Consider the following 25,445-nt stretch of genomic DNA (forward strand, 5'->3'; position numbering starts at 1 on the left):
TATTTGAACATGGCTATCATATCATAGAAATATTTTCTCTCCAAAAGCATCTTATTTTTAAAAATCCAATTTAAATTTTTAAAAAAATCCGATTTATTTTTTTATTTTATTTTTTTATTTTAAAAAATCATTGCTTTTAATCCACCCTGCTCTTTTCTCAGCCCCCCAGCAAAGGACATGGTCGCCGAGAACTCCGAAATCTTGCTCGTCAACGAAGCGGATCGCTCCGCTGGATTTCTGTCCAACCTGAATGGGAACTCTACCGCATGGAATTTTGAAGAAATCATTGACCTCGGCATCCACCCCAAGACAACCATTGCTGCGGAGAAAGCCGCCCAGAGCTTGAAAGACGCCGCTGTTGTACCTGCGAGTCCCAGGCTGGCTTTTGAAGACGGAAGTCCCAGGAATTCCTTCACCAATCCGATAGAGACCGCATCAGGTATGAGGATAGCGATGATTTATTTGTTTATTTCTACCCCGCCCATCTGGGCGGCATCGACAGAATAATAATAATAATAATAATAATAATAATAATAATAATAATAATAATAATTAAATGGTCAAAGGCCTGGAAACGATGCCTTATGAGGAACGGCTTAGGGAGCTGGGTATGTTTAGCCTGGAGAAGAGAAGGTTAAGGGGTGATATGATAGCCATGTTCAAATATATAAAAGGATGTCATATAGAGGAGGGTGAAAGGTTGTTTTCTGCTGCTCCAGAGAAGCGGACACGGAGCAATGGATTCAAACTACAAGAAAGAAGATTCCACCTCAACATTAGGAAGAACTTCCTGACAGTGAGAGCTGTTCAGCAGTGGGATTTGCTGCCAAGGAGTGTGGTGGAGTCTCCTTCTTTGGAGGTCTTTAAGCAGAGGCTTGACAGGCCTCTGTCAAGAATGCTTTGATGGCGTTTCCTGCTTGGCAGGGGGTTCCTCATAAGGCATCGTTTCCAGGCCTTTGACCATTTTGGTTGCCCTCCTCTGGACACGTTCCAGCTTGTCAGTATCCTTCTTGAACTGTGGTGCCCAGAACTGGACACAGTACTCCAGGTGAGGACTGACCAGAGCAGAATACAGTGGTACTATTACTTCCCTAGATCTAGATGCTATACTCCTATTGATGCAGCCCAGAATTGCATTGGCTTTTTTGGCTGCTGCATCACACTGCTGGCTCATGTCAAGTTTGTGGTCTGTCAAGACTCCTAGATCCTTTTCACATGTACTGCTCTCAAGCCAGGTGTCACCCATCCTGTATTTGTGCCTTTCATTTTTTTTTTGCCCAAGTGTAGTACTTTACATTTCTCCCTGTTAAAATTCATCTCATTTGCTTTGGCCCAGTTGTCTAATCTGTTAAGGTCATTCTGAAGTGTGATCCTGTCCTCTGGGGTATTAGCCACCCCTCCCAATTTGGTGTCATCTGCAAACTTGATCAGGATGCCCTCAAGCCCATCATTCAAGTCATTGATAAAGATGTTGAATAAGATTGGGCCCAAGACAGAACCCTGTGGCACCCCACTAGTCACTTCTCTCCAGGATGAAGAGGAGCCATTTACAAGAATATCATGGGGCACCTAGTATGCGGCAGAATGCGGCAGCTAGACTGGTGACTGGGAGCGGCCACCGAGACCGGTCTTGAAAGATCTCCATTGGCTCCCAGTACCTCTCCGAGCACAGTTCAAAGTGTTGATGCTGACCTTTAAAGCCCTAAACGGCCTCGGTCCAATATACCTGAAGGAGCGTCTCCACCCCCATCGTTCCGCCCAGACACTGAGGTCCAGCGCCGAGGGCCTTCTGGCGGTTCCCTCAATGCGAGAAGCCAAGTTGCAGGGAACCAGGCAGAGGGCCTTCTCGGTGGTGGCGCCTGCCCTGTGGAACACCCTCCCATCAGATGTCAAAACGGAAAACAGCTACCCGATTTTTAGAAGACATCTGAAGGCAGCTTTTAATCTGTAATCGATTATTTCATTCTTCTGTTGGAAGCCGCCCAGAGTGGCTGGGGAAACCCAATTTTGGACATTATTCTTTGGGGGGGGACCTAGTTTTACACACGGGGGAAAATACAGTAACTAATTGCAATGAACCCCCCCCCCCTGTCTTCCGTTTCTTATGAGTTCTTTCCTTCTCTCTCGCTTTTGAACAGAACTGTGAACCCTAGGACCCTCGAAAGACTCCCGATTCTCCGCTGTAGGAATTCGGGCTTCCCCCCAAGTCATATGAAGGCCCTGCTTTGGAAAAGCTGCTTGTCGAAAGCAAGTTTGGCGCCGGAAAAGAAATCAAGTCTACCCCACCTAACTTTGGAAGCCTTCAAGGTAGACTCTTGTTGCTGTTATGAGTTTTTTGCCAGCAGCACTTTTTGAACGCCGGTTTCTCGAAGGGACGGGAAGGAAATGTTTTCCCTTCTGCGAGTTGTTCATTCTTGCGTTAGTAGCTTGTATTGGAGATTTACCAAACGTTGTTGCACAGCCTAATAAAACGGAACCTAAACCTTTATTGAAAGCAAAAAACCGCCTCGTCCTCGTCTTCACTGGTTTCGCGCTCCTGCTTTGTTATTGAAAGAGCGTGGTTTCAATCGCTAAGAGCGACCCGTCTTCCTTGGGGACAGGTTGGGAAAAAATCTAGCTTAGAGCTAAGATCTCTTCCAGCACTTGGCAACAAAGGTCTCACTCAGTGGCGAGTTGCGTATTTTCCCATCTATAAGAGGCTCTCGTGTATCAGACGTCCCCCCTATTTTGGGGGACTCAGATTTAAGAGAATGGGGGGAGATGTATCTGTGTATAAGAGGCCCCCCCTAATTTTCAAGATTATAGGGGGGAGTGTTAGGGCAAAATTCTGGGTGCGAGAATGCTCAGCCACCCAGCTCATCAGGCAGGGCCTGTGGTCGTTGCGGAGTATAAAAACAGGAAGGATTCCAGCCACGATCCGGAGCAAACAGCAAGGTTTATTATTACTGCGCAGCAGGTTCAATGCCAGACTGAACCCCGTGCACAGGGCTGCAAGAACTTTTAAAAGTTCCCACCACCATCCCATAATGCACATCGAAATCATCTTGCATACATCACTTGTGACAGGGTAAAATGTCAGAAAAGGGGCAAGGGGCATTAGCATACAGGTAGACAGTAGGTTAACAGGATTAACATAAGGTAACAATGCACGATGTCCCAGGACATTGATAAGCAAGTACCAGTAAGTATATGGGAGGGGGATCCTTGAGTACCTGGCGGGGGAAAACAATGGGTCCAGTTGTGTGTATTGCCTCTGGCTTCGGAGGGTCGGGAATGGCAGGAGATGGTACCTGAATGTATTGTGGATTATGGCTGTTCCCAGCATCCCTGAGAGCCCTTGGCCAGAGTCGCAATAAGGGGGTTTCATTTAGAAATACAGACACACGGTATTCATTCATAAAGAAATATGGTTAGAGTCTCAGGCAACAGAGAAAGGGTAGGAAAGGGAGCCTTTATTACACAGGGCTTGATCTTTTTTTATTTATTTTTATTTTTTATATATAAACAAACTTTATTAAGATAAAAAATTACATAATATAAATGACAAACAAACATAACCATAAACATAAACGACAAACAAAGGATTAAATAAAGAAGATAAAATGAAATAAACAATACTCACTCAAATAACAAGAGGGGTTCGTGTTGGTGCGATACTAGAGTGGTGTTGTAGGATCAGACGGGGTCCCCTTGAGGGCATTTGTGCCAATCTTGATTCCCAAATGAAGCCTCGTTTGGGTGCCCCCCCTATAAAATTCCCTAACAGGGGGTAACCTAGATTGTTTTCTGCTGCTCCAGAGAAGCGGACACGGAGCAATGGATTCAAAAGAAGATGCCACCTAAAAATTAGGAAGAACTTCCTGACGGTAAGAGCTGTTCGGCAGTGGGATTTGCTACCAAGGAGTGTGGTGGAGTCTCCTTCTTTGGAGGTCTTTAAGCAGAGGCTTGACAGGCCTATGTCAAGAATGCTTTGATGGTGTTTCCTGCTTGGCAGGGGGTTGGACTGGATGGCCCTTGTGGTCTCTTCCAACTCTAGGATTCTATGATTCTAGGTCCAGTCGTGACCAACTCTGGGGTTGCGGCGCTCATCTCGCGTTATTGGCCGAGGGAGCCGGCGTGCAGCTTCCAGGTCATGTGTCCAGCACGACAAAGCCGCTTCTGGCGAACCAGAGCAGCACACGGAAAGGCCGTTTACCTTCCCTATTTATCGACTTGCACTTTGACGCGCTTTCGAACCACTAGGTTGGCAGGAGCTGGGGCCGAGTGACGGGAGCTCACCCCGTCGCAGGGTTTCGAACCGCCGACCTTCCGATCAGCAAGCCCTAGGCTCTGTGGCTCAACCCACAGCGCCACCTGCGTCCCAACCTAGTCTTGCATAGAGGAAAATGCGGTATTTTGGTGAGATCGCCAACCGTGATCGAGTGCCGTCTTTGCAGTGTGGTGCAGTGTGCTGTCGGGGCTGCAAACATGCCTGGGAGGGGGGGTGACAAAAAACCCCTGGGCTGATCAGCCTCGTGGTGGGCAGATTTCCGCGATGGGCACAATCGCAGTGGGGGGGTGGCACACACCGGACTGGATGGACTGGATGGCCCTTCCTCCCCTTTTTCCCGCCGCCGCCAAGCCAGGCCCCGAGTTTTTTGGCCAAGTGTAGTACTTTACATTTCTCCTTGTTAAAATTCATCTTGTTTGCTTTGGCCCAGTTGTCTAATCTGTGAAGGTCATTTTGAAGTGTGATCCTGTCCTCTGGGGTATTAGCCACCCCTCCCAATTTGGTGTCGTCTGCAAACTGGCTCAGGATGCCCTCAAGCCCATCATCCAAGTCATTGATCAAGATGTTGAATAAGACTGGGCCCAAGACAGAACCCTGTGGCACCCCACTAGTCACTACTCTCCAGGATGAAGAGGAGCCATTGATGAGCACCCTTTGGGTTCGGTCAGTCAGCCAGTTACAAATCCACTGAATAGTAGCGTTGTCTAGCCCGCATTTTACCAGCTTCTTTACAAGAATATCATGGCGCACCTTGTCAAAGGCAAGGAGGAATGTGTTAACATAGGAGGAATGTGTTCGGGCAACAGGCAGATACAGGATATTGTATTGGGAAGTACATTCTAAGCAGCTACCGTGTTTCTCCAAAAATAAGACACCGACTTTTATTTGTCCTAAAAAAAAAAAACGGTGGCTGATTTTCAGGGGATGTCTTATTTTATTTTTTATTAAGTATGGTACAGTTTAACCTACAGTTTAACCTACAGGGTTAAACTGCCTATCACTATGGCTTATTTTCGGGGTGTGGCTTATTTTCGGAGAAACCGGCAGAAACAACAGAACAATAGAGCTTTGGTTTGCATAGTCTGCCACCTGGGCAAGTCCGGCGCATAGCTGCCAAGTACCCCGTTTTTCCTGGGAAACCCCCGTATCCTGACAGTAAGAGCTGTTCGGCAGTGGAATTTGCTACCAAGGAGTATGGTGGAGTGAGTCTCCTTCTTTGGATGTCTTTAAGCCATCTGTCACGAATGCTTTCGTGGTGTTTCCTGCTTGGCAGGGGGTTGGACTGGATGGCCCTTGGGGTCGCTTCCAACTCTAGGATTCTATGAATTAAAAAAAGAAACAAAATCTCTACTGCTCTACGCAATGACAGTGGCCAGGGTTCTAGTGGCAAGAAAGTGGAAGAATGAGACCTTATCCACAATAACGCTTGAATGCTAACGCTTGAATATCTACACCTGGCGAAGCTAACTGACTCCATTAGTTACAGGTAGGTAGCCGTGTTGGTCTGAGTCGAAACAAAATAAAAAAATTCCTTCAGTAGCACCTTAAAGACCAACTAAGTTTTTATTTTGGTATGAGCTTTCGTGTGCATGCACACTTCATCAGATACCAATTAGGGGATCGTTGACACAAAAAGTATCGGCAGAATGGAGTGTTTACAAAAAGTATCTAAAAATGTACTGCCCAAATCATTCTTTATTAGCGTGTTGCACTTTTTTTTTTAGGAAGCAATGAATGAATGAATGAAATGGAAGATATGAATGAATGAAACGGAAGACATGAAACGAATGAAACCGAATGAGCACTGCAATATACACCCAACAGAATAGGAAGCAGTAGTTGTTGAGCTATTTTTATTCTTTTTTTATTTTGGGGGGAAGCAGCTACCGTGCTACCTCAGATCTCTGAGGGGCCGGAGATCAAGCATTAATGGCCCACGATCTACCAGTAGATCGTGATCTACCTGTTGGATGTGCCTGTTCTACATGACTGTGGAACAGGAATGTTTTGGAAATTGGGCACAAAATCAATTGGGCCTTTCTCTGAAAAGGAAGGGGCTTTTGTCCCCAATTTCTCGGCGTCTTCCGGTGTTGTGAACCTCCACCTTTTCCCCTCAAAGAACGAGGAACCTTCTGGGAATTCCCACCTCCTGTGTTTTCCCCAAAATAAGACGCTGTCTTATATTTATTTTTCCTCTTATTCCAGCGGAAAGGGCTGTGTGTGTCCATGTCTTATTTTTGGGGTATGGCTTATATTGCGCAAAAGCGTAGAAATTCTGCTACGGCTAATTTTAGGGGTATGACTTATTTTCGGGGGAAACACAGTATGTACTATCGGGTTGTCTTTTAGGGCTTCTACTAGAGGTTTAGATTTATCCTTTTTTCCCAGTCACCTGGTTGGGATTATCTTATGGATAATGATCTCATTTTTCTTTTAATATAATATTAAATTTTCCCTTTGCCCTTTATAACAGGGGTGGCCAACTCCCAAGAGACTGCAATCTAAACTGGCAGTGAACTGCCCCCCTTTTTGAGATTCAGGTCAAAGTTGTTGAGGTTTTTTAGGCAGGAGGAAAGCACCGTTTTTAGGGGCTGCAGGGCTTAAATGTTGAGCTTTTTTATCATAGAATCATAGAGTTGGAAGAGACAACAAGGGCCATCCAGTCCAGCCCCCTGCCAAGCAGGAAACACCATCAAAGCATTCTTGACATGTGCCTGTCAAGCCTCCGCTTAAAGACCTCCAAAGAAGGAGACTCCACCACACTCCTTGGCAGCAAATCCCACTGTCGAACAGCTCTTACTGTCAGGAAGCTATTCCTAATGTTGAGGTGGAATCTTCTTTCTCGTAGTTTGAATCCATTGCTCCGTGTCCGCTTCTCTGGAGCAGCAGAAAACAACCTTTCTCCCTCCTCTATATGACATCATTTATATATTTGAACGTGGCTATCATATCACCCCTTAACCTTCTCTTCTCCAGCTAAACATACCCAGCTCCCTAAGCCGTTCCTCATAAGGCATCGTTTCCAGGCCTTTGACCATTTTGGTTGCCCTCCTCTGGACACGTTCCAGCCTGTCAGTATCCTTCTTGAACTGTGGTGCCCAGAACTGGACACAGTACTCCAGGTGAGGTCTGACCAGAGCAGAATACAGTGGTACTATTACTTCCCTCGATCTAAATGCTATACTCCTATTGATGCAGCCCAGAATTGCATTGGCTTTTTTAGCTGCTGCATCACACTGTTGACTCATGTCAAGTTTGTGGTCTACCAAGTCTCCTGGGTCCTTTTCACATGTACTGCTCTCAAGCCAGGTGTCTCCCATCCTGTATTTGTGCCTTTCATTTTTTTTGCCCAAATGTAGTACTTTACATTTCTCCCTGTTAAAATTCATCTTGTTTACTTTGGCCCAGTTCTCTAATCTGTTAAGGTCATTTTGAAGTGTGATCCTGTCCTCTGGGGTATTAGCCACCCCTCCCAATTTGGTGTCACCTGCAAACTTCCTCGCTCAGGATGCCCTCAAGCCCATCATCCAAGTCATTGATCAAGATGTTGAATAAGACTGGGCCCAAGACAGAACCCTGTGGCACCCCACTAGTCACTACTCTCCAGGATGAAGAGGAGCCATTGATGAGCACCCTTTGGGTTCGGTCAGCCAGCCAGTTACAAATCCACTGAATGGTAGCAGTTGAGCGTCCTGAATCTGCGCTCTGAGAGTGGACCTTAATCTGAGCCTTTTTGGAAAAGCAAAGTTGTGGAGCTTTTCTTAGCAAGATTCGTGTGGAACGGCAAGGAACCTAGAAATAAAGCACCAACTTTTAACAGATAGAAGAACAAGGGGAGGATCCGCACTGCCTGATCTAGAACTCTACCACGCAGCAGCAAGCTTAGCTTGGCTGGGGGAGTGGATCAAATGAAAAAAACCCGATATATTGGATTTGGAGGGCCAGGATGCGGAGGAGCCATCGATGAGCACCCTTTGGGTTCGGTCATTCAATTCATCTTGTTTGCTTTGGCCCCGTTGTCTAATCTGTTAAGGTCATTTTGAAGTGTGATCCTGTCCTCTGGGGTATTAGCCACCCCCCCTCCCAGTCACGATCTACCTGCTTTATAACAACCCAATGAAATTCCTTCATCCCATAGATCTTTGCTCAAATTGAGCCTTGACCTCCTCCTGTTCCCCTCCCTGACTTCCAGATGTGATCACTTTTATTTGAACATTTATGAATCGCCCTGTTGACCATAAAGGTAAAGGTAAAGGGACCCCTGACCATCAGGTCCAGTCGTGACCGACTGTGGGGTTGCGCGCTCATCTCGCATTATTGGCCGAGGGAGCCGGCGTATAGCTTCCAGGTCATGTGGCCAGCATGACAAAGCCTCTTCTGGCAAACCAGAGCAGCGCACGTAAACGCCGTTTACCTTCCCGCCGGAGCGGTTCCTATTTATCTACTTGCATTTTGACGTGCTTTCGAACTGCTAGGTTGGCAGGAGCTGGGACCGAGCAACGGGAGCTCACCCCGTCGCAGGGATTCGAACCGCCGACCTTCTGATCAGCAAGCCCTAGGCTCAGTGGTTTAACCACAGCGCCACCTGCGTCCCTATTGACCATATCTCCATACTTAGGATCTCATTTTCACCCATGCCGAGTTTTTTCCCCTGTTACCAGTTTGTCCTCCTTCGTCCATCAATGGTTTGATGTTCCCACACGAGGTTTCCAGGAACGGGGAAAGAGAACGGGACTCCTCTCCGTACGGGAACCCACGAAGGTTCCCGCCGTCAGCGTGCCAAAACGAAATACAAAGCCAGGCGAGTTGCAGCAAAGCTGGATCTTTATTTGAGATTTCTGCGGCAGCACGCTCGAAGCCAGTCTCCCCGAGGAGGAAAGGAGAAGACCCCCCCTCAAACGGGAGACGTTTATTACTTTTTATACAGTACTAGCTGGCCCTGCACGCGTTGCTGTGCGTTAGTCTGTGAAATGGAGGGTAATAGCCCCCCTTCAGATCCCCCTGAGCCTCAGAGTCCCCCTGAGTCGAGGCGAGACACTGTGGAGAGGGCAGGTTTCATCCCTGTGTCGTCATCCCCTGTTCTGACCCATTACATATCCCTGCCCTCTATTCGCCCCCCCCCCTTACCTCCACTTGGCCTAGTTTGGAAAGCGGCCTAGTCTGCAAAGCCGAGGTGAGATATTGTGGAGAGGGCAGGTTTCATCCCTGTGTCGTCCCCCCCCTGTTCTGACCCATTACGTATCCCTGCCCTCTATTGCCCCCCCCCCTTACCTCCACTTGGCCTAGTCTTGAAAGCGGCCTAGTCTGTCTGATAATGGCCGCCTGTGTGGTTTAAGTTGCTTGGTTGATGATGATGTCATTTGGTTTGTGGGTGTAGCTTAGATTTCTCAGGAAGGGAGGGGTGTACTGTGGGAGGAATTCCACTTGAGGGCGCTGTTTGACTTGGTGGAAAAGCGGGTCAAATCCTGCCGAGGTGTGTGATTTGAGGTTTTTCATGTCCCCTACAACCCTCGGGGAGTGGCCTGGATCACTGTGTCAAAATATCAGGACGATCGGTCAAGCGGTTACAGAGAACATAGCGGCCGTCAATTTCAAGATTTTTACATTTATATATATATAGATTGCTTCCCGTAACGCCCCTTCCCTTAATCCCCCCTTGAGACACTCCACCGGAAGGGATGTGATAACAGGTACAATATCAGGTAAGAATGGGTGGAAGAAATTGTGTGTCGTAAACCTTTGCATTTGATTCCTTAATGCACATCGATGCATTAATGTTCTGTTAATCTGCGAAGGCGAGGTTTTCTGGACACGGGTCTGGGCCGGACTGTGTGGTTTTGATCAGACCTGCGTATTGACATACTAGCTTGTTTTCACGTGAGTCGAATGTGTCCTTTTCTTTAAAATGAACCTCTGGGTGATTTGTGGGGCATAGGAATTTGTTCATTCCCCCCCCCCCAAAAAAAAATACACACAAGGTCTGCATATTGACATACTATCACCTAGGGCAGGCATCCCCAAACTGCAGCCCTCCAGATGTTTTGGCCTACAACTCCCATGATCCCTAGCTAACAAGACCAGTGGTCGGGGAAGATGGGAATTGTAGTCCAAAACATCTGGAGGGCCAAAGTTTGGGGATGCCTGACCTAGGGCTTGTTTTCACATGAGTCGAATGGGTCCTTTTATTAATTTGTGGGGCATAGGAATTTGTTCATCCCCCTCCCCCCCAAAAAATACAGTCCAGCCCCCCACAAGGTCTGAGGGACAGCGGACTGGGCCCCTCCCGAAAAAGTTGGTTGAACCCTAATTTGGATTGTCAAAACAAATGCCGTATGAAGGCATCATCGCTTGTGGAAAGGGACGTTGCAAAGGGCTCGGGCTGGCTGTTTCCTGGCTTTTGTGTGATTTTTGACATGGAAGAGCACACAAGGATTCCCCCCCCCCCGTCCCACCCCACTCTAGGATTCAGTGTAATACAAGCACAGAGGGCCTTTTCGGTGGTGGCACCCTCCCCCATCAGAGGTCAAGGAAATCAGCAACTATCCTGCTTTTAAAAGACGTAGAATCAGAGTTGGAAGAGACCACAAGGGCCATCCAGTCCAGCCCCCTGCCAAGCAGGAAACACCATCAAAGCATTATTGACATATGGCTGACAGCAACGCGTGGCCGGGTCATCTAGTAGAATAATAGAATCATAGAGTTGGAAGAGACCACAAGGGCCATCCAGTCCAACCCCCTGCCAAGCAGAAAACACCACGAAAGCATTCTTGACATTTGCCTGTCAAGCCTCTGCTTAAAGACCTCCAAAGAAAGGAGACTCCACCACACTCCTTGGCAGCAAATTCCACTGCCGAACAGCTCTCACTGTCAGGAGATTCTTCCTAATGTTTAGGTGGAATCTTCTTTCTTGAAGTTAGAATCATAGAGTTGGAAGAGACCACAAGGGCCATCCAGTCCAACCCGCTACCAAGCAGGAAACACCACGAAAGCATTCTTGACATATGCCTGTCAAGCCTCTGCTTCAAGACCTCCAAAGAAGGAGACTCCACCACACTCCTTGGCAGCAAATCCCACTGTCGAACAGCTCTTACTGTCAGGAAGTTAAAGCAAGGTTAGTTTGGCAGCAAATTCCACTGTCGAACAGCTCTTACTGTCAGGAAGTTTAAGCAAGGTTAGCGCTAGTTAGGATGCTAAGGCAGAGCTTTTATTGAACGTCGCCTGTCAGATGGGGAGGGGTGAGATGCCGGGCACCTCTTAAGGACGGGCATGGGAAAGCCTACAACGCGGGCAGGCGTGTCGCAGGATCGAACCCCTCCAGGGAAGAGGCGAGGCCGCGCCCCGCCCCCCCTTTACCCCCGGCTCCTCCCCTTACAGCTTCTTCGCGCAGGTGGGGCAGTAGACTTGCTCAGCGTGGAAGACGAAGGGCTTGTTGGCCAACGGGACGGAGCACTTTTTGCAGTTGAAGCAGTAGTCGTGCCAGGAGTGGCCTTCGTGGCTCACCACGTTGGTGCCTTTCCCGAAGCCTGTGGGTTCAGAGGAGGAGCGGGGAAGGAAAGGGTTAAAAAGGACGGGGAGGGAAAGCACACAGCTCACTTCCTCCGGGCATAACAGGCAAACTTGGTCTTGGGACTACAAATCCCATCGTCCCTAGCTCACAGGACCAGCGGTCAGGGACCATGGGCATTGTAGTCCCAAAACAGCTGGGGGGGGCGAGTTTGGACACCACTGTTCTAGTTCAGGCGTGGCCACACTTGGCCCTCCAGCCCTTTTGGGATTACAACTCCCATTGTCCCTAGCTCACAGGACCAGCCGTCAGGGACGATGGGCATTGTAGTCGCAAAACAGCTGGGGGGGGCGAGTTTGGCCACCACTGTTTTAGATTAGGCATGGCCACACTTGGCCCTCCAGCCCTTTTGGGATTACAACTCCCATCATCCCTAGCTCACAGGACCAGCGGTCAGGGACAATGGGCTTTGTAGTCCCAAAACAGCTGGGGGGCCGAGTTTGGCCACCACTGTGCTAGGCAGTACCCTTCCACCTTCACCATGGAGCAGGCATGGCCCAACTTGGCCCTCCAGCTCTTTGGGACTACAACTCCCATCATCCCTAGCTCACAGGACCAGTGGTCAGGGACGATGGGCATTGTAGTCCCAAAACAGCTGGAGGGCCGAGTTTGCCTAGGCCTGGAAGAAGGGGCAGGGGAGTTTGGGGACGGGTAGGTGGGCTTCTCTCCCACGAGCCCCTCTCAGGTCTCCCAAGACTCGCAGGCTTCCTCAAACTCAGCCTACCACTCTCATGATCCCTAGCTAGCAGGACCAGCGGTCAGGGACGATGGGCATTGTAGTCCCAAAACAGCTGGGGGGGCGAGTTTGGCCACCACTGCAGTAGTGCAGGCAGGAGATAACCAGAGCATGCGCCACTCTGCGCAGCGAAGGGTCTCATCCATCTGCGTCCCAGATGGACCCAGAAGGAACCTGCGCCTCCATGGGCCCAAAACGGGCTGCGCAGCTGGTCCTTCAGGGGCACAGTCCCCCCCCCCCCGTTCAGGACCAGGACAGGGGCTGCTGCCTTGCCAGGATCCGACCTCAACCCGTTAGCTGCCGTAGAATCATAGAGTTGGAAGAGACCACAAGGGCCATCCAGTCCAACCCCCTGCCAAGCAGAAACACCATCAAAGCATTCTTGACATATGCCTGTCAAGCCTCTGCTTAAAGACCTCCAAAGAAGAAGGAGACCGCCACACTCCTTGGCAGCAAATCCCACTGCCGAACAGCTCTTACTGTCAGGAAGTTCTTCCTAATGTTTATGCTGCCTTGCCAGGATCCGACCTCAACCTGTTAGCTGCCACCCGTCCTCCACCTGCCTCCGGGCACCCGCCCCGGACCCATCCCTGACCCACCTGTGATGGGGTTCTGGCAACCTCTGCATTTTTTGGCCACAAAGGACTTGTAGCAATCGACGCAGTAGAATTGGTCCTCCACGGCCGTGAAGCGCTGCCCTCCGAGTTTCTTGGAGCAGGTGGCACAGACAAAGCACTCGGAGTGGTACGGCTTCTCCTGGTAGGCCACCCCTCCACAGGTGATGGCCTGGCATGGGGACGGAGGTCAGAGGTCAAGCGCTGCTCGGACTCCCGCGGAACCATTCGTCCCAGCTGCCCTAATATTCTTGTAAAGAAGCTGGTAAAATGCGGGCTAGGCAATGCTCCCATTCAGTGGATTTGTAACTGGCTGACTGACCGAACCCAAAGGGTGCTCATCAATGGCTCCTCCTCATCCTGCAGAGTAATGACTAGTGGGAAGAACCACAGGGTTCATACACTGTAGTTTCCTAGAATCATAGAGTTGGAAGAGACCCCAAGGGCCATCCAGTCCAACCCCCTGCCAAGCAGGAAACACCATCAAAGCATTCTAGACATATGCCTGTCAAGCCTCTGCTTAAAGACCTCCAAAGAAGGAGACTTGGCAGCAAATTCCACTGTCGAACAGCTCTTACTGTCAGGAAGTTCTTCCTAATGTTGAGGTGGAATCTTCTTTCTTGGAGCTTGAATCCATTGCTCCGTGTTCGCTTCTCTGGAGCAGCAGAAAACAATCTCTCCCTCCTCTATATGACATCCTTTGATATATTTTAACATGGCTATCATATCACCCCTTAACCTTCTCTTCTCCAGGCTAAACATACCCAGCTCCCTAAGCCGTTTCTCATACGGCATCGTTTCCAGGCCTTTGACTATTTTCATTGCCCTCCTCTGGATACGTTCCAGCTTGTCAGTATCCTTTTTGAATTGTGGTGCCCAGAACTGGACACAGTACTCCAGGTGAGGTCTGACCAGAGCAGAATACAGTGGTACTATTACTTCCCTTGATCTAGATGCTATACTCCTATTGATGCAGCCCAGAATTGCATTGGCTTTTTTAGCTGCTGCATCACACTGTTGACTCATGTCAAGTTTGTGGTCTACCAGGACTCCTAGATCCTTTTCACATGTACTGCTCTCAAGCCAGGTGTCACACATTCTGTATCTGTGCCTTTCATTTTTTTTTTCCCAAGTGTAGTACCTTACATTTCTCCTTGTTAAAATTCATCTTGTTTGCTTTGGCCCAGTTGTCTAATCTATGAAGGTCATTTTGAAGTGTGATCCTGTCTTCTGGGGTACTAGCCACCCCTCCTAATTTGGTGTCGTCTGCAAACTTGCTCAGGATGCCCTCAAGCCCATCATCCAAGTCATTGATAAAGATGTTGAATAAGACTGGGCCCAAGACAGAACCCTGTGGCAATATCCTTCACAGTTCAAGAAGGATACTGACAAGCTGGAACGTGTCCAGAGGAGGGCAACCAAAATGGTCAAAGGCCTGGAAACAATGCCTTATGAGAAAAGGCTTAGGGAGCTGGGTATGTTTAGCCTGGAGAAGAGAAGGTTAAGGGGTGATATGATAGCCATGTTCAAATATATAAAAGGAAGCGGACACGGAGCGATGGATTCAAACTACAAGAAAGAAGATTCCACCTCAACATTAGGAAGAATTTAGGAAGAACTTCCTGACAGTAAGAGCTGTTTGACAGTGGGATTTGCTGCCAAGGACTGTGGTGGAGTCTTCTTCTTTGGATGTCTTTAAGTGGAGGCTTGGCAGCCATATGTCAAGAATGCTGTGATGGTGTTTCCTGCTTGGCAGGGGGTTGGACTGGATGGCTCTTGTTGTCTCTTCCAACTCTAGGATTCTATGAATCTATGATTCTAAGCCCAATATTCCATTGTGTGTATGCCTATTTCTGCACACATCCTATATAACTAAGTCCAAGTGTCTCTGCCTCCAGTCCCTGTGTCCCTGGGTTTGTGCTACTGCACATGTGCCCCACGGACACAGGGATTGGACGCAGAGACTGGACGCACACATGCACGCACGCTCCCCCCCCCCTGCCTACCGTTTCCCTCGCGGTGCAATCTTGAGGCTGAGTGTCTGGCTGACTTTGGTTGGCTACGGCGGCGGCCACGTAGCGCGGCAGCGGCGGCCGGGGGGGGGGGGGCGAATGACAGGGAGAGCGTCGGTGGGAGCAGCTGCCGGAGGCCTGGTTCTGCAGCGGCGGACAAGGAGGGGGCTCGAGCCCAGGGGGAGGGCAGCAAGGAAAGAGGGCCCTGGCCGCCCCTACCTTCTCCCCTCCCCTGCCTAGGCATGGACGGAGGAGGAGGAGGAGGAGGAGGAGGAGGAGTAGCAGCGCCGGAGGAGCAGCGCGGTGGCAGCCCAGGAGAGTCCCGACGTGTGTGGGTGGCATAGCTGCCAAGTCTCCCGTATTCCCCGGGAAATCCCTGTTTTTCCAGCTGTTCCAGCTTTTCCCCGGTTTATTCTGGCGTGGCGGCCATTTTGGAACTGGGCGGAGCATGCTCAGAAGCGACTTTTGATGCTGCTCTGGCCAGTTCCAAAATGGCTGCAGTGCAACTTCTGGCACAGCGGCCATTTTGGAACTGGGCAAAGCAGCATCAAAAGTCACTTCTGAGCATGCTCCGCCCAGTTCCAAAATGGCGGCAGCGCTACCTCCGGTCTGCTACTTCCGCCCAGTCCCTTATTTCTCCGACAGCAACTTGGCAGGTATGGTGGGTGGAGAAAAGAAGGGAGGGGGAGAGAGAGAGCGGGAATGGGCGGGGGGAATCGCACGTTCTAGCACCCGTTAATTTAACGGGCTTCACGATACTAGTTGTTTCATATTTGATAACAGTTGGGAGTCCAAGAATACGTCTCAGGAAGCTGATGATGTTGGCACAGCTCCGAGCCCTTTGAAGAAAAGCCAGGATCCGAATGGGATCCAGGTAAGCGGGGGTCGGGGGGTCGGCCCGACTTACCTGCTTGCATTTCACGCAGGTCTTGGCAAATTTCTGCTCATGGCAGGAGGTGCAATAAATCTCGTCGTCCTTGGGGAAGAAGCTGGCGGTGCCAATCACCTGCTTGCATTGGCTGCAGGTGAAACACTCCTTGTGCCAAACTGTCTTCTTGTATTCCACATTCTGGTCACCTGCAAAGAGAGAGAGGTGGGGAAGGAGGTGGCACTCGCTGCTAGATTGGTGCAATTCATGGCGCTGAGAAAACATTCGACCGATAGTCATTGTTTCTCGATACAAATAGAAAAGTATAAAAAATATAAAGCTGAAGGCATCAGAGGGATACATAAATGAAGTATGACCTGTTGGGGTTTTGGAATAGTCAAGTTACTTTAGAGCCGGTCTCATGCAAATACTGTCCGTTTAAGAGAAACAGGTGCCGGTGTTTCTGTTAATTGCTCACAGGCATGGGCTCTGCTTCTTGTATATCTGCCAGAAAGCCTTCTGTATCTCTTAGTTAGATCTTTCCGTTGGATTCCTCTCTTAGTTAGATCTCTTAGTAGATCACTCTCTCAGTTAAATATCTCTCAGTGTGATTTAATTCTCAGTTTAAGAGATTCCCAGTTGAATCTTAGTAAGAGAGACTCTCCGTTTAAGAGATTCCCAGTTGAATCTTAGTCTTACCTTCCAAGTCCCGGACTGCAGAATCCGGGACTGGCAGCCGTGTGACACCGGAAGTTGCGTCAACGTAACTTCCGGTGTCGCTTTGCCCTTCTATGGGCACAAAAAATGGCCGGCGCCGGCTTCGAAAGCCGCTTCTACGCATGTCAGGAAGTGCGTCGACGCAACTTCCAGTGTCGCTCTGCCCATCTATGGGCACCGAAAATGGCCGCTGCCAATACCGGAAGTCACGTCTATGCACTTCCGGACATGCGTAGACGCGACTTTTGAAGCCGGCGGCGGCCATTTTTGGTGCCCATAGAAGGGCAAGTTGGAAAGAAAAAAAATGGCCGCCAGCAGGAGAAAATAATGGAGAAAAACAAGAGACAAAGTGATACGGGGGACCACCGGGAAAAGGCAAGTAAAAACGGGGGTTTCCCGGGGAAAATGGGGTACTTGGCAGCTATGATCTTAGTATGAGAGTTGTTTAGTTATAAAGCTAGTTTGCTAAGAGAGAAAGCATTTATCTATAGTTTAAAGTCTCTTTAGAGTCAGTTTGTTTTTCAATTAAAGAAACCCAAACGTTTGTATTTTCATCTGCATACTTTTACAAGTGTGCAGCTAGTAAGGGGTTTCATATAAGGGAGACAATTCCCTACGCTCTTGGTGGTGTTTTCTTAGCCAGGTCGACTTCTGACTGCGTATACTCTGCGTGAAGCGTACTTTAAAGGGCAGCTATGAACTGGGATATATGATTGAGATTAAGCAAGTTTCAATACCCAGTTTTCTCCAATATTATTCTTGTTATATATATTTTTTCCAAAATGACCGCGCTACCGAACATCCTACAGGTAACCCACATCAAGGCATTCGGTTATACGTTTCCGACACTTGAGCGCCAGGAAGAGGAATTGAGCCACCGAGAAGAGTATTTCCCCAGTGGGCTTGTTGAGCAAATATGCTGCATGCCGTTCTCTTAGTCGGGAACTAAAGTGAGATAAATATGGGGTTATAAGATATTGCCTTAAATCGTTACAAAAGGGACAACTCGGTAAAATGGGTTCTGTGGATTCGTCCTCGCCCAAGGCACAATGACACGTTCTCTGACCGTATGGGACTCCTCCAAATCTTCCCCTCGAAACCGCCAAATCGAGAACATTCAGTCTGGCTGTAGTAAGTAATCTGCGGTATTCCACGTAGTGGATATCCGCCAGGTACCGGGCTGGTGCAACCTGATACACCTGCTCCCCTAAGAACATCCTAGATTTCACGCAGGCTATGTCCTCCTGTCTGGCGATATCGCCCAATCTCTGAGCGATCACCGCTTTAGCGCGGCAGTACGTCATGGACTCAATATAAAGGGAGGACAGACCGCATTTCTGCACTTCCTCTACCACTTCCCCTTCCCATGGAGTTTTAAAAGTATCCCTCAGAATTGAATATTCAAAACACAAGATAGTGGATAGGGATAGGGGTTAGGGATAGGAACATCTTTGAGCTGAACCTCCCCCAAAACGGGGGTAGATCACCGTCTGTTTTTTTAATACTGGGAGTAGATCGCAGTCTCTTGAGAATTGGACGTCCCCGCAATACAGCCTCAAACATTAAAATGTTTCCCTCAACAGGGCTGCCTTCAGATGTCTTTTAAAAGTAGGATCGTTGCTTATTTCCTTGACATCTGAAGAGCAGGTGCCACCACCGAGAAGGCCCTCTGCCTGGTTCCCTGTAACCTCACTTCTTGCAGTACTGAACATAGCTGCCAAGTCTCCCGTTTTCCCGGGGAAATCCCCGTTTTCCCAGCTGTTCCTAGCTGAAAAAACAGATTTTTTTTGTTTTTCCCCGGGTTATTCTGGCGTGGCGGCCATTTTGGAACTGGGCAAAGCAGCATCAAAAGTCACTTCTGAGCATGCTCCACCCAGTTCCAAAATGGCAGCAGCGCTACTTCCGGTCTGCTATTTCAGGCCCGGTCCCTTATTTATCTGACAGCAACTTGGCAGGTATGGTGATGAAAAATAGTGGTCTAAATCTCTTGGACTCTAAAATTGGATAGGGGTCAATGTCCCCTCAATAGAAGATTGGTTCAACAAATGATGTAAACTCATCGAGTTGGCCAAACAAATTATGTGAATTCGTCGAGTTGGCTGAAATGACCGTGACCGTGAGATTTACATTGGATCGGAAACTTCAGAAGGAATGGAACTAGTTTGGAAGAATGACCAAACATTGATCTGAAACAAATGGATTGATACGCGTGGATTCAGTTCGTAAAGGAGTGGGGAAAGAAGATTCCACATAAACATGAGGAAGAACTTCCTGACAGCAAGAGCTGTTCGGCAGTGGGATTTGCTGCCAAGGAGTGCGGTGGAGTCTCCTTCTTTGGAGTTCTTTAAGCAGAGGCTTGACAGGCATATGTCAGGAATGCTTGGATGGTGTTTCCTGCTTGGCAGGGGGTTGGACTGGATGGCCCTTGTGGTCTCTTCCAACTCGAGGATTCTATGATTCCATGTGCTTAAATCTCATTAAAAGGAAGGAATACATTAAATTATTGTTCAAAATGTATGAAAGGATGTTATGTTGTCAGAGTATCTGATGACGTGTGTATTACACATGAAGCCTTATACTTTGAAAGGTTATATTTAGTTGAACTTTAAGGTGCCACTGGAACTATTTAAAAATATTATTTTCGTCGTTATTTATTATGACATCACACACACACACACACACACACAATGACAAGTTCAAAATGTATGAAAGGCTGTCGTGTTGTGGTAGAGGGAAGTCGTGGAAACAGAATGAGAGAGGAAACGGGGATTTTTATCAAGGTCACAATTGACACTAGATTCTGCATAACAATGAAATGAAATCAAGATGGAAATTAAAAAGAAGAAGAAGAATGGAACCTCGGTTTATGAACACCTCGGTTTACGCATTTTCGGTTTACGAACGCCGCAGACCCATCTGGAACGGATTAATCCACTTTCCATTACTTTCAATGGGAAAGTTCGCTTCGGTTTATGAATGCTTCCGGAACCAATTGTGTTCATAAACCGAGGAACCACTGTATTGCATGGAATATAATGGGGTGGGGGGTTGGCAAAAAGCTTGTGTGCTCTTTCAGGTCCAAAATCCCATATCAACCCTGAAAGCCAAGAAACAGTTTGCAACTCCGCTTTCTGCAAGATGGTGTTTCCTGCTTGGCAGGGGGTTGGACTGGATGGCCCTTGGGGTGTCTTCCAACTCTAGGATTCTATTTTTCTTTTTTCTCTTTTTTGCTTTGACTTTTTTATTCTTCTTATTTCAATTGTATAACATCACTTTTCATATGAATGTACCCCAGTGCTTTATTATTATTATTATTATTATTATTATTATTATTATTATTATTATCTTCATATGAATGTATTTTAATGATGTCAGATCTTACCTGCCACAATGGGCTTTTGGCAGCCCTTGCAGTGTGGGGCCTGATCCATGGTACACTTGCTGCACCAAACTTTGTTGTGCTCCTTCAGCATGAAGGGCTCGTTGACCAGAGACGTGGAGCACTTGAAGCAGCGGAAACAATTATCGTGCCAGTAGCGGTTCTTGAAATGCAACTCCTGGAGGGAGGGAGAAGGGGAGGAAGGCAGCAGAATTGAGGTTGAATCCTTACAGAAGTCCTGTTTTGGGGGGGGGCAGGGGGGACTCCCTGCTCCTGATCGATCGATCTACTATCTATCTCCTATCCATCCACCTCTCTACTTAACCTATCAACTTATCTAGCTCTTATATCTGTCGATCTAATCTATCTATCTCTACCGATCATCATAGCTGCCAAGTCTCCCGTATTCCCCGGGAAATCCCCGTTTTTCCAGCTGTTCCTAGCTGAAAAAACGGATTATTATTTTTTGTTTTCCCCCGGTTTATTCTGGCGCAGCGGCCATTCTGGAACTGGGTGGAGCATGCTCAGAAGCGACTTTTGATGCTGCTCTGCCCAGTTCCAAAATGGCTGCAGTGCGACTTCTGGCACGGCGGCCATTTTGGAACTGGGCAAAGCAGCATCAAACGTCACTTCTGAGCATGCTCTGCCCAGTTCCAAAATGGCGGCAGCGCTACTTCCGGTCTGCTACTTCCACCCTGTCCCTTATTTCTCCAACAGCAACTTGGCAGGAATGCCGATCATCTATCACAGGGGTCCCCAAACTTACGTTGCCGAGGGCCGGTGCCGCCAGCGCCAATTGCGCTGGGGGCCGGAGCATGTGGGAGCGGTTTGCAGCACACCTCCGGGTCACCGGAACAGCAGAAAGAGCGTGTGCACATGCGCGCAAGCTATTTCCGGCGCTCTAGCGACCCGGGAGTGGGCAGCCATGCCGTTGAGAGCACGCGGCAGCAGGAGGGCGGGGGGTGCCGGGGGCCGCATAAGAAAGCCTCGCGGGCCTCATCTGGCCCCCGGGCCTTAGTTTGGGGAAGCCCGATCTATCATCTTTCTATCTAATAAACCACCTATCTACCTACCTACCTATCTTATCTATCGTATCTTTTCTTATCTTATCTTATCTTTCTATCTATCTTATCTATCTACCTATCTATCTAATCTTATCTATCTATCTAATCTATCAATCTATCTATCTAATCTATCTATCTAATCTTATCTATCTATCTATCTACCTATCTACCTAGCTATCTTATCTACCTACCTACCTACCTATCTAATCTATCTACCTACCTATCTTATCTACCTATCTATCTATCTAATCTATCTATCTAATCTTATCTATCTATCTTATCGATCGATCGATCGATCTTATCTATCTATCTATCTAATCTTATCTTATCTATCTTATCTATCTCATCTATCATCTATCTATCTATCTATCTAATCTATCTATCTATCTATCTATCATATCTATCTACCTACCTACCTATCTACCTATCTACCTATCTTATCTATCTATCTTATCTATCTCTCTACCAACCTACCTACCTAGCTATCTTATCTATCTACCTACCTACCTACCTAGCTATCTTATCTACCTACCCACCGACCTACCTATCTTATCTTATCTATCTATATACCTATCTATCTATTGTCTATCTATCTATCTAATCTACCTACCTACCTACCTACCTTATCTATCTGACAGCCGTTCCCATTTCTCTGCACATTTTCGCCTCCTCCACCCGACGATTTTCAATGCTTCCCATTTAAAGGCAAGAGGTGTAACTCCCTAGGGAAACCAGCCCAATAAGTTTTGCATGTTCACGTGTTTTTAGCAAGGCCATCTATTGGTTCTTATCCGGCAGTTCCCAGCCCGATTTTTTCCATCGCTTCTCTTTATCCAAGAGAGGTAGTGCGGGATAACAGTCACGAGGAGGCTGTGTCATATTCAGGCATGTCCCAACTCCCAATAGACTGTGATCTTTATCAATGTGATCTTGATCAATGACTTGGACGATGGGCTTGAGGGCATCCTGAGCAAGTTTGCAGGTGACACCAAATTGGGAGGGCTGGCTAATACCCCAGAGGACAGGATCAAAATCTGGGGGGGCACAGAAGCAACCTAATCTCTTAACTATCTACCTGTTATGAAAGAATTGATCATTTTGATCAAGCTAGAAAAACAAAAGACATCTGGGTTTCTGAAAAATAAGTCATGAAAGACTAATCTGATCTCATTTTTTGACAGAATTACAAACATGGTAGATGAAGGGAATGCTGTTGGTGTAGCCTGTCTTGATTTCAGCAAAGCCTTTGACAGGGTGCCCCATGATATTCTTGTAAAGAAGCTGGTAAAATGCAGACTAGACAAAGCTACCATTCAGTGGATTTGTAACTGGCTGGCTGACTGAACCCAAAGGGTGCTCATCAATGGCTCCTCTTCATCCTGGAGAGTAGTGACTAGTGGGGTGCCACAGGGTTCTGTCTTGGGCCCAGTCTTCTTCAACATCTTTATCAATGACTTGGATGATGGGCTTGAGGGCATCCAGAGCAAGTTGGGAGATGACACCAAATTGGGAGCGGTGGCTAATACCCCAGAGGACAGGACCACACTTCAAAATGACCTTAACAGATTAGACAACTGGGCCAAAGCAAACAAGATGAATTTTAACAGGGAGAAATGTAAGGTACTACACTTGGCCAAATAAAAATGAAAGGCACAAATACAGGATGGGTGACACATGGCTTGAAAAGGATCTAGGAGTCTTGGTAGACCACAAACTTGACATGAGTCAACAGTGTGATGCAGCAGCTCAAAAAGCCAATGCAATTCTGGGCTGCATCAATAGGAGCATAGCATCTAGATCAAGGGAAGTAATTGTTGTTGTTGTTTAGTCATTTAATCGTGTCCGACTCTTCGTGACCCCATGGACCAGAGCACGCCAGGCACTCCTGTCTTCCACTGCCTCCCGCAGTTTGGTCAAACTCATGTTCGTAGCTTCGAGAACACTGTCCAACCATCTTGTCCTCTGTCATCCCCTTCTCCTAGTGCCCTCCATCTTTGCCAACATGAAGGTCTATTCCAAGGATTATTCTCTTCTCATTAGGTGGCCAAAGTATTGGAGCCTCAGCTTCACGATCTGTCCTTCCAGTGAGCACTCAGGGCTGATTTCCTTCAGAATGGATAGGTTTGATCTTCTTGCAGTCCATGGGACTCTCAAGAGTCTCCTCCAGCACCAGAATTCAAAAGCATAAATTCTTTGGCGATCAGCCTTCTTGATGGTCCAGCTCTCACTTCCATACATCACTACTGGGAAAACCATAGCTTTAACTATACTGACCTTTGTAGGCAAGGTGATGTCTCTGCTTTTTAAGATGCTGTCTAGGTTTGTCATTGCTTTTCTCCCAAGAAGCAGGCGTCTTTTTATTTCGTGACTGCTGTCACCATCTGCAGTGATCAAGCAGCCCAAGAAAGTAAAATCTCTCACTGCCTCCATTTCTTCCCCTTCTATTTGCCAGGAGGTGACAGGACCAGTGGCCATGATCTTGGTTTTTTTGATGTTGAGCTTCAGACCATATTTTGCGCTCTCCTCTTTCACCCTCATTAAAAGGTTCTTTAATTCCTCCTCACTTTCTGCCATATAGGTTGTGTCATCTGCATATCTGAGGTTGTTGATATTTCTTCCGGATCACTGCCCCTTTATGGATCACTGCCTTGTCGTGGCGAAGGGGCTTAAATAACTTAGAGAAGTTATGTTTTGACCAAACGTGATCCACCTGGAGAAGGAATTGGCAAGCCACTCCAGTATCCCTGCCAAGAAAACTCTATGGACAAAGTCAACAGGGAAGTAATAGTACCACTGTATTCTGCTCTGGTCAGACCTCACCTGGAGTACTGTGTCCAGTTCTGGGCACCACAGTTCAAGAAGGAGACTGACCAGCTGGAATGTGTCCAGAAGAGGGCAACCAAAATGGTCAAAGGCCTGGAAACGATGCCTTATGAGGAACGGCTTAGGGAGCTGGGTATCTTTAGCCTGGAGAAGAGAAGGTGAAGGGGCGATATGATAGCCATGTTCAAATATATCAAAGGATGTCATATAGAGGAGGGAGAAAGGTTGTTTTCTGCTGCTCCAGAAAAGCAGACACGGAGCAATGGATTCAAACGACAAGAAAGAAGATTCCACCTCAACATGAGGAAGAACTTCCTGACAGTAAGAGCTGTTTGACAGTGGAATTTGCTGCCAAGGAGTGTGGTGGAGTCTCCTTCTTTGGAGGTCTTTCAGCAGAGGCTTGACAGCCATGTGTCAGGAATGCTTTGATGGTGTTTTTGTGTGTTTTTTTCCCATCAGGCGGATATTTTAGTTCCAAAAAGGTTTGCTGCAGAGTTGGGACAGAGCCTGGCAAAACACAATGGATTGTTTGGTACATTTGGGGCGGTAGCCAGAAGCATGTTGATATATTTGCCGTTCATTTGGTTTCTGGCCTCACCCTGTGCCAACCCTGTCTTTTTATAGTAGTGTTCCTTTTTAGGTTGATGGTGGGGTAAAAGCCATTCCATTGAATGTCCTGTGGAAGGTGCCCAGGGTTCCGCTGACCATGTGTCCAGAATCATACAGTTGGAAGAGACCACAAGGGCCATCCAGTCCAACCCCCTGCCAAGCTGGAAACACCATCAAAGCATTCTTGACATATGGCTGTCAAGCCTCTGCTTAAAGACCTCCAAAGAAGGAGACTCCACCACACTTCTTGGCAGCAAATTCCACTGTCAAACAGCTCTTATTGTCAGGAAGTTCTTATACATTACCTCCTCTATTGCCCTATTTACTCGGGCTTTAGAAACCCAACTCTATAATCAATCCTGAAGATAGAGTAAAAATTTTACTGTCAGGAAGTTCTTCCTCATGTTGAGGTGGAATCTTCTTTCTTGTCGTTTGAATCCATTGCTCCGTGTCCACTTCTCTGGAGCAGCAGAAAACAACCTTTCTCCCTCCTCTAGATGACATCCTTTTATATATTCGAACATGGCTATCATATCACCCCTGAACCTTCTCTTCTCCAGGCTAAACATACCCAGCTCCCTAAGCCGTTCCTCATAAGGCATCGTTTCCAGGCCTGTGACCATTTTGGTTGCCCTCCTCTGGACACGTTCCAGCTTGTCAGTATCTTTCTTGAACTGTGGTGCCCAGAACTGGACACAGTACTCCAGGGGAGGTCTGACCAGAGCAGAATACAGTGGTACTATTACTTCCCTTGATCTAGACACTATACTCCTATTGATGCGGCCCAGA

At 47.8% G+C, this 25,445-nt stretch overlaps 2 protein-coding genes across 9 annotated transcripts in view; one reads left to right on the forward strand and one right to left on the reverse strand.

Moving 5' to 3' along the window:
• The window catches only part of LOC118078391 (ensconsin), a 60,228-nt gene extending 58,064 nt beyond the window's left edge, over positions 1-2,164 (forward strand). For all 7 annotated transcript variants that reach the window (XM_060270361.1, XM_060270362.1, XM_060270360.1 and 4 more), the window contains 2 exons: positions 162-439; positions 2,139-2,164. In XM_060270361.1, the coding sequence (XP_060126344.1) occupies positions 162-439; positions 2,139-2,146 (286 nt within the window). In that variant the 3' untranslated portion in view covers positions 2,147-2,164. The remainder of the gene's footprint in view (positions 1-161; positions 440-2,138) is intronic.
• A 6,912-nt stretch (positions 2,165-9,076) lies between these two features.
• LOC118078573 (four and a half LIM domains protein 1) overlaps positions 9,077-25,445 on the reverse strand; it is a 50,447-nt gene continuing 34,078 nt past the window's right edge. For both annotated transcript variants that reach the window (XM_060270367.1, XM_060270368.1), the window contains exons 3-6: positions 20,164-20,338; positions 16,104-16,273; positions 13,170-13,356; positions 9,077-11,793 (exon numbers count right to left, since the gene is read on the reverse strand). In XM_060270367.1, the coding sequence (XP_060126350.1) occupies positions 11,639-11,793; positions 13,170-13,356; positions 16,104-16,273; positions 20,164-20,338 (687 nt within the window). In that variant the 3' untranslated portion in view covers positions 9,077-11,638. The remainder of the gene's footprint in view (positions 11,794-13,169; positions 13,357-16,103; positions 16,274-20,163; positions 20,339-25,445) is intronic.

The sequence above is a fragment of the Zootoca vivipara genome, chromosome Z, assembly GCF_963506605.1.
Source record: "Zootoca vivipara chromosome Z, rZooViv1.1, whole genome shotgun sequence".
Classification (NCBI taxonomy): domain Eukaryota; kingdom Metazoa; phylum Chordata; class Lepidosauria; order Squamata; family Lacertidae; genus Zootoca; species Zootoca vivipara.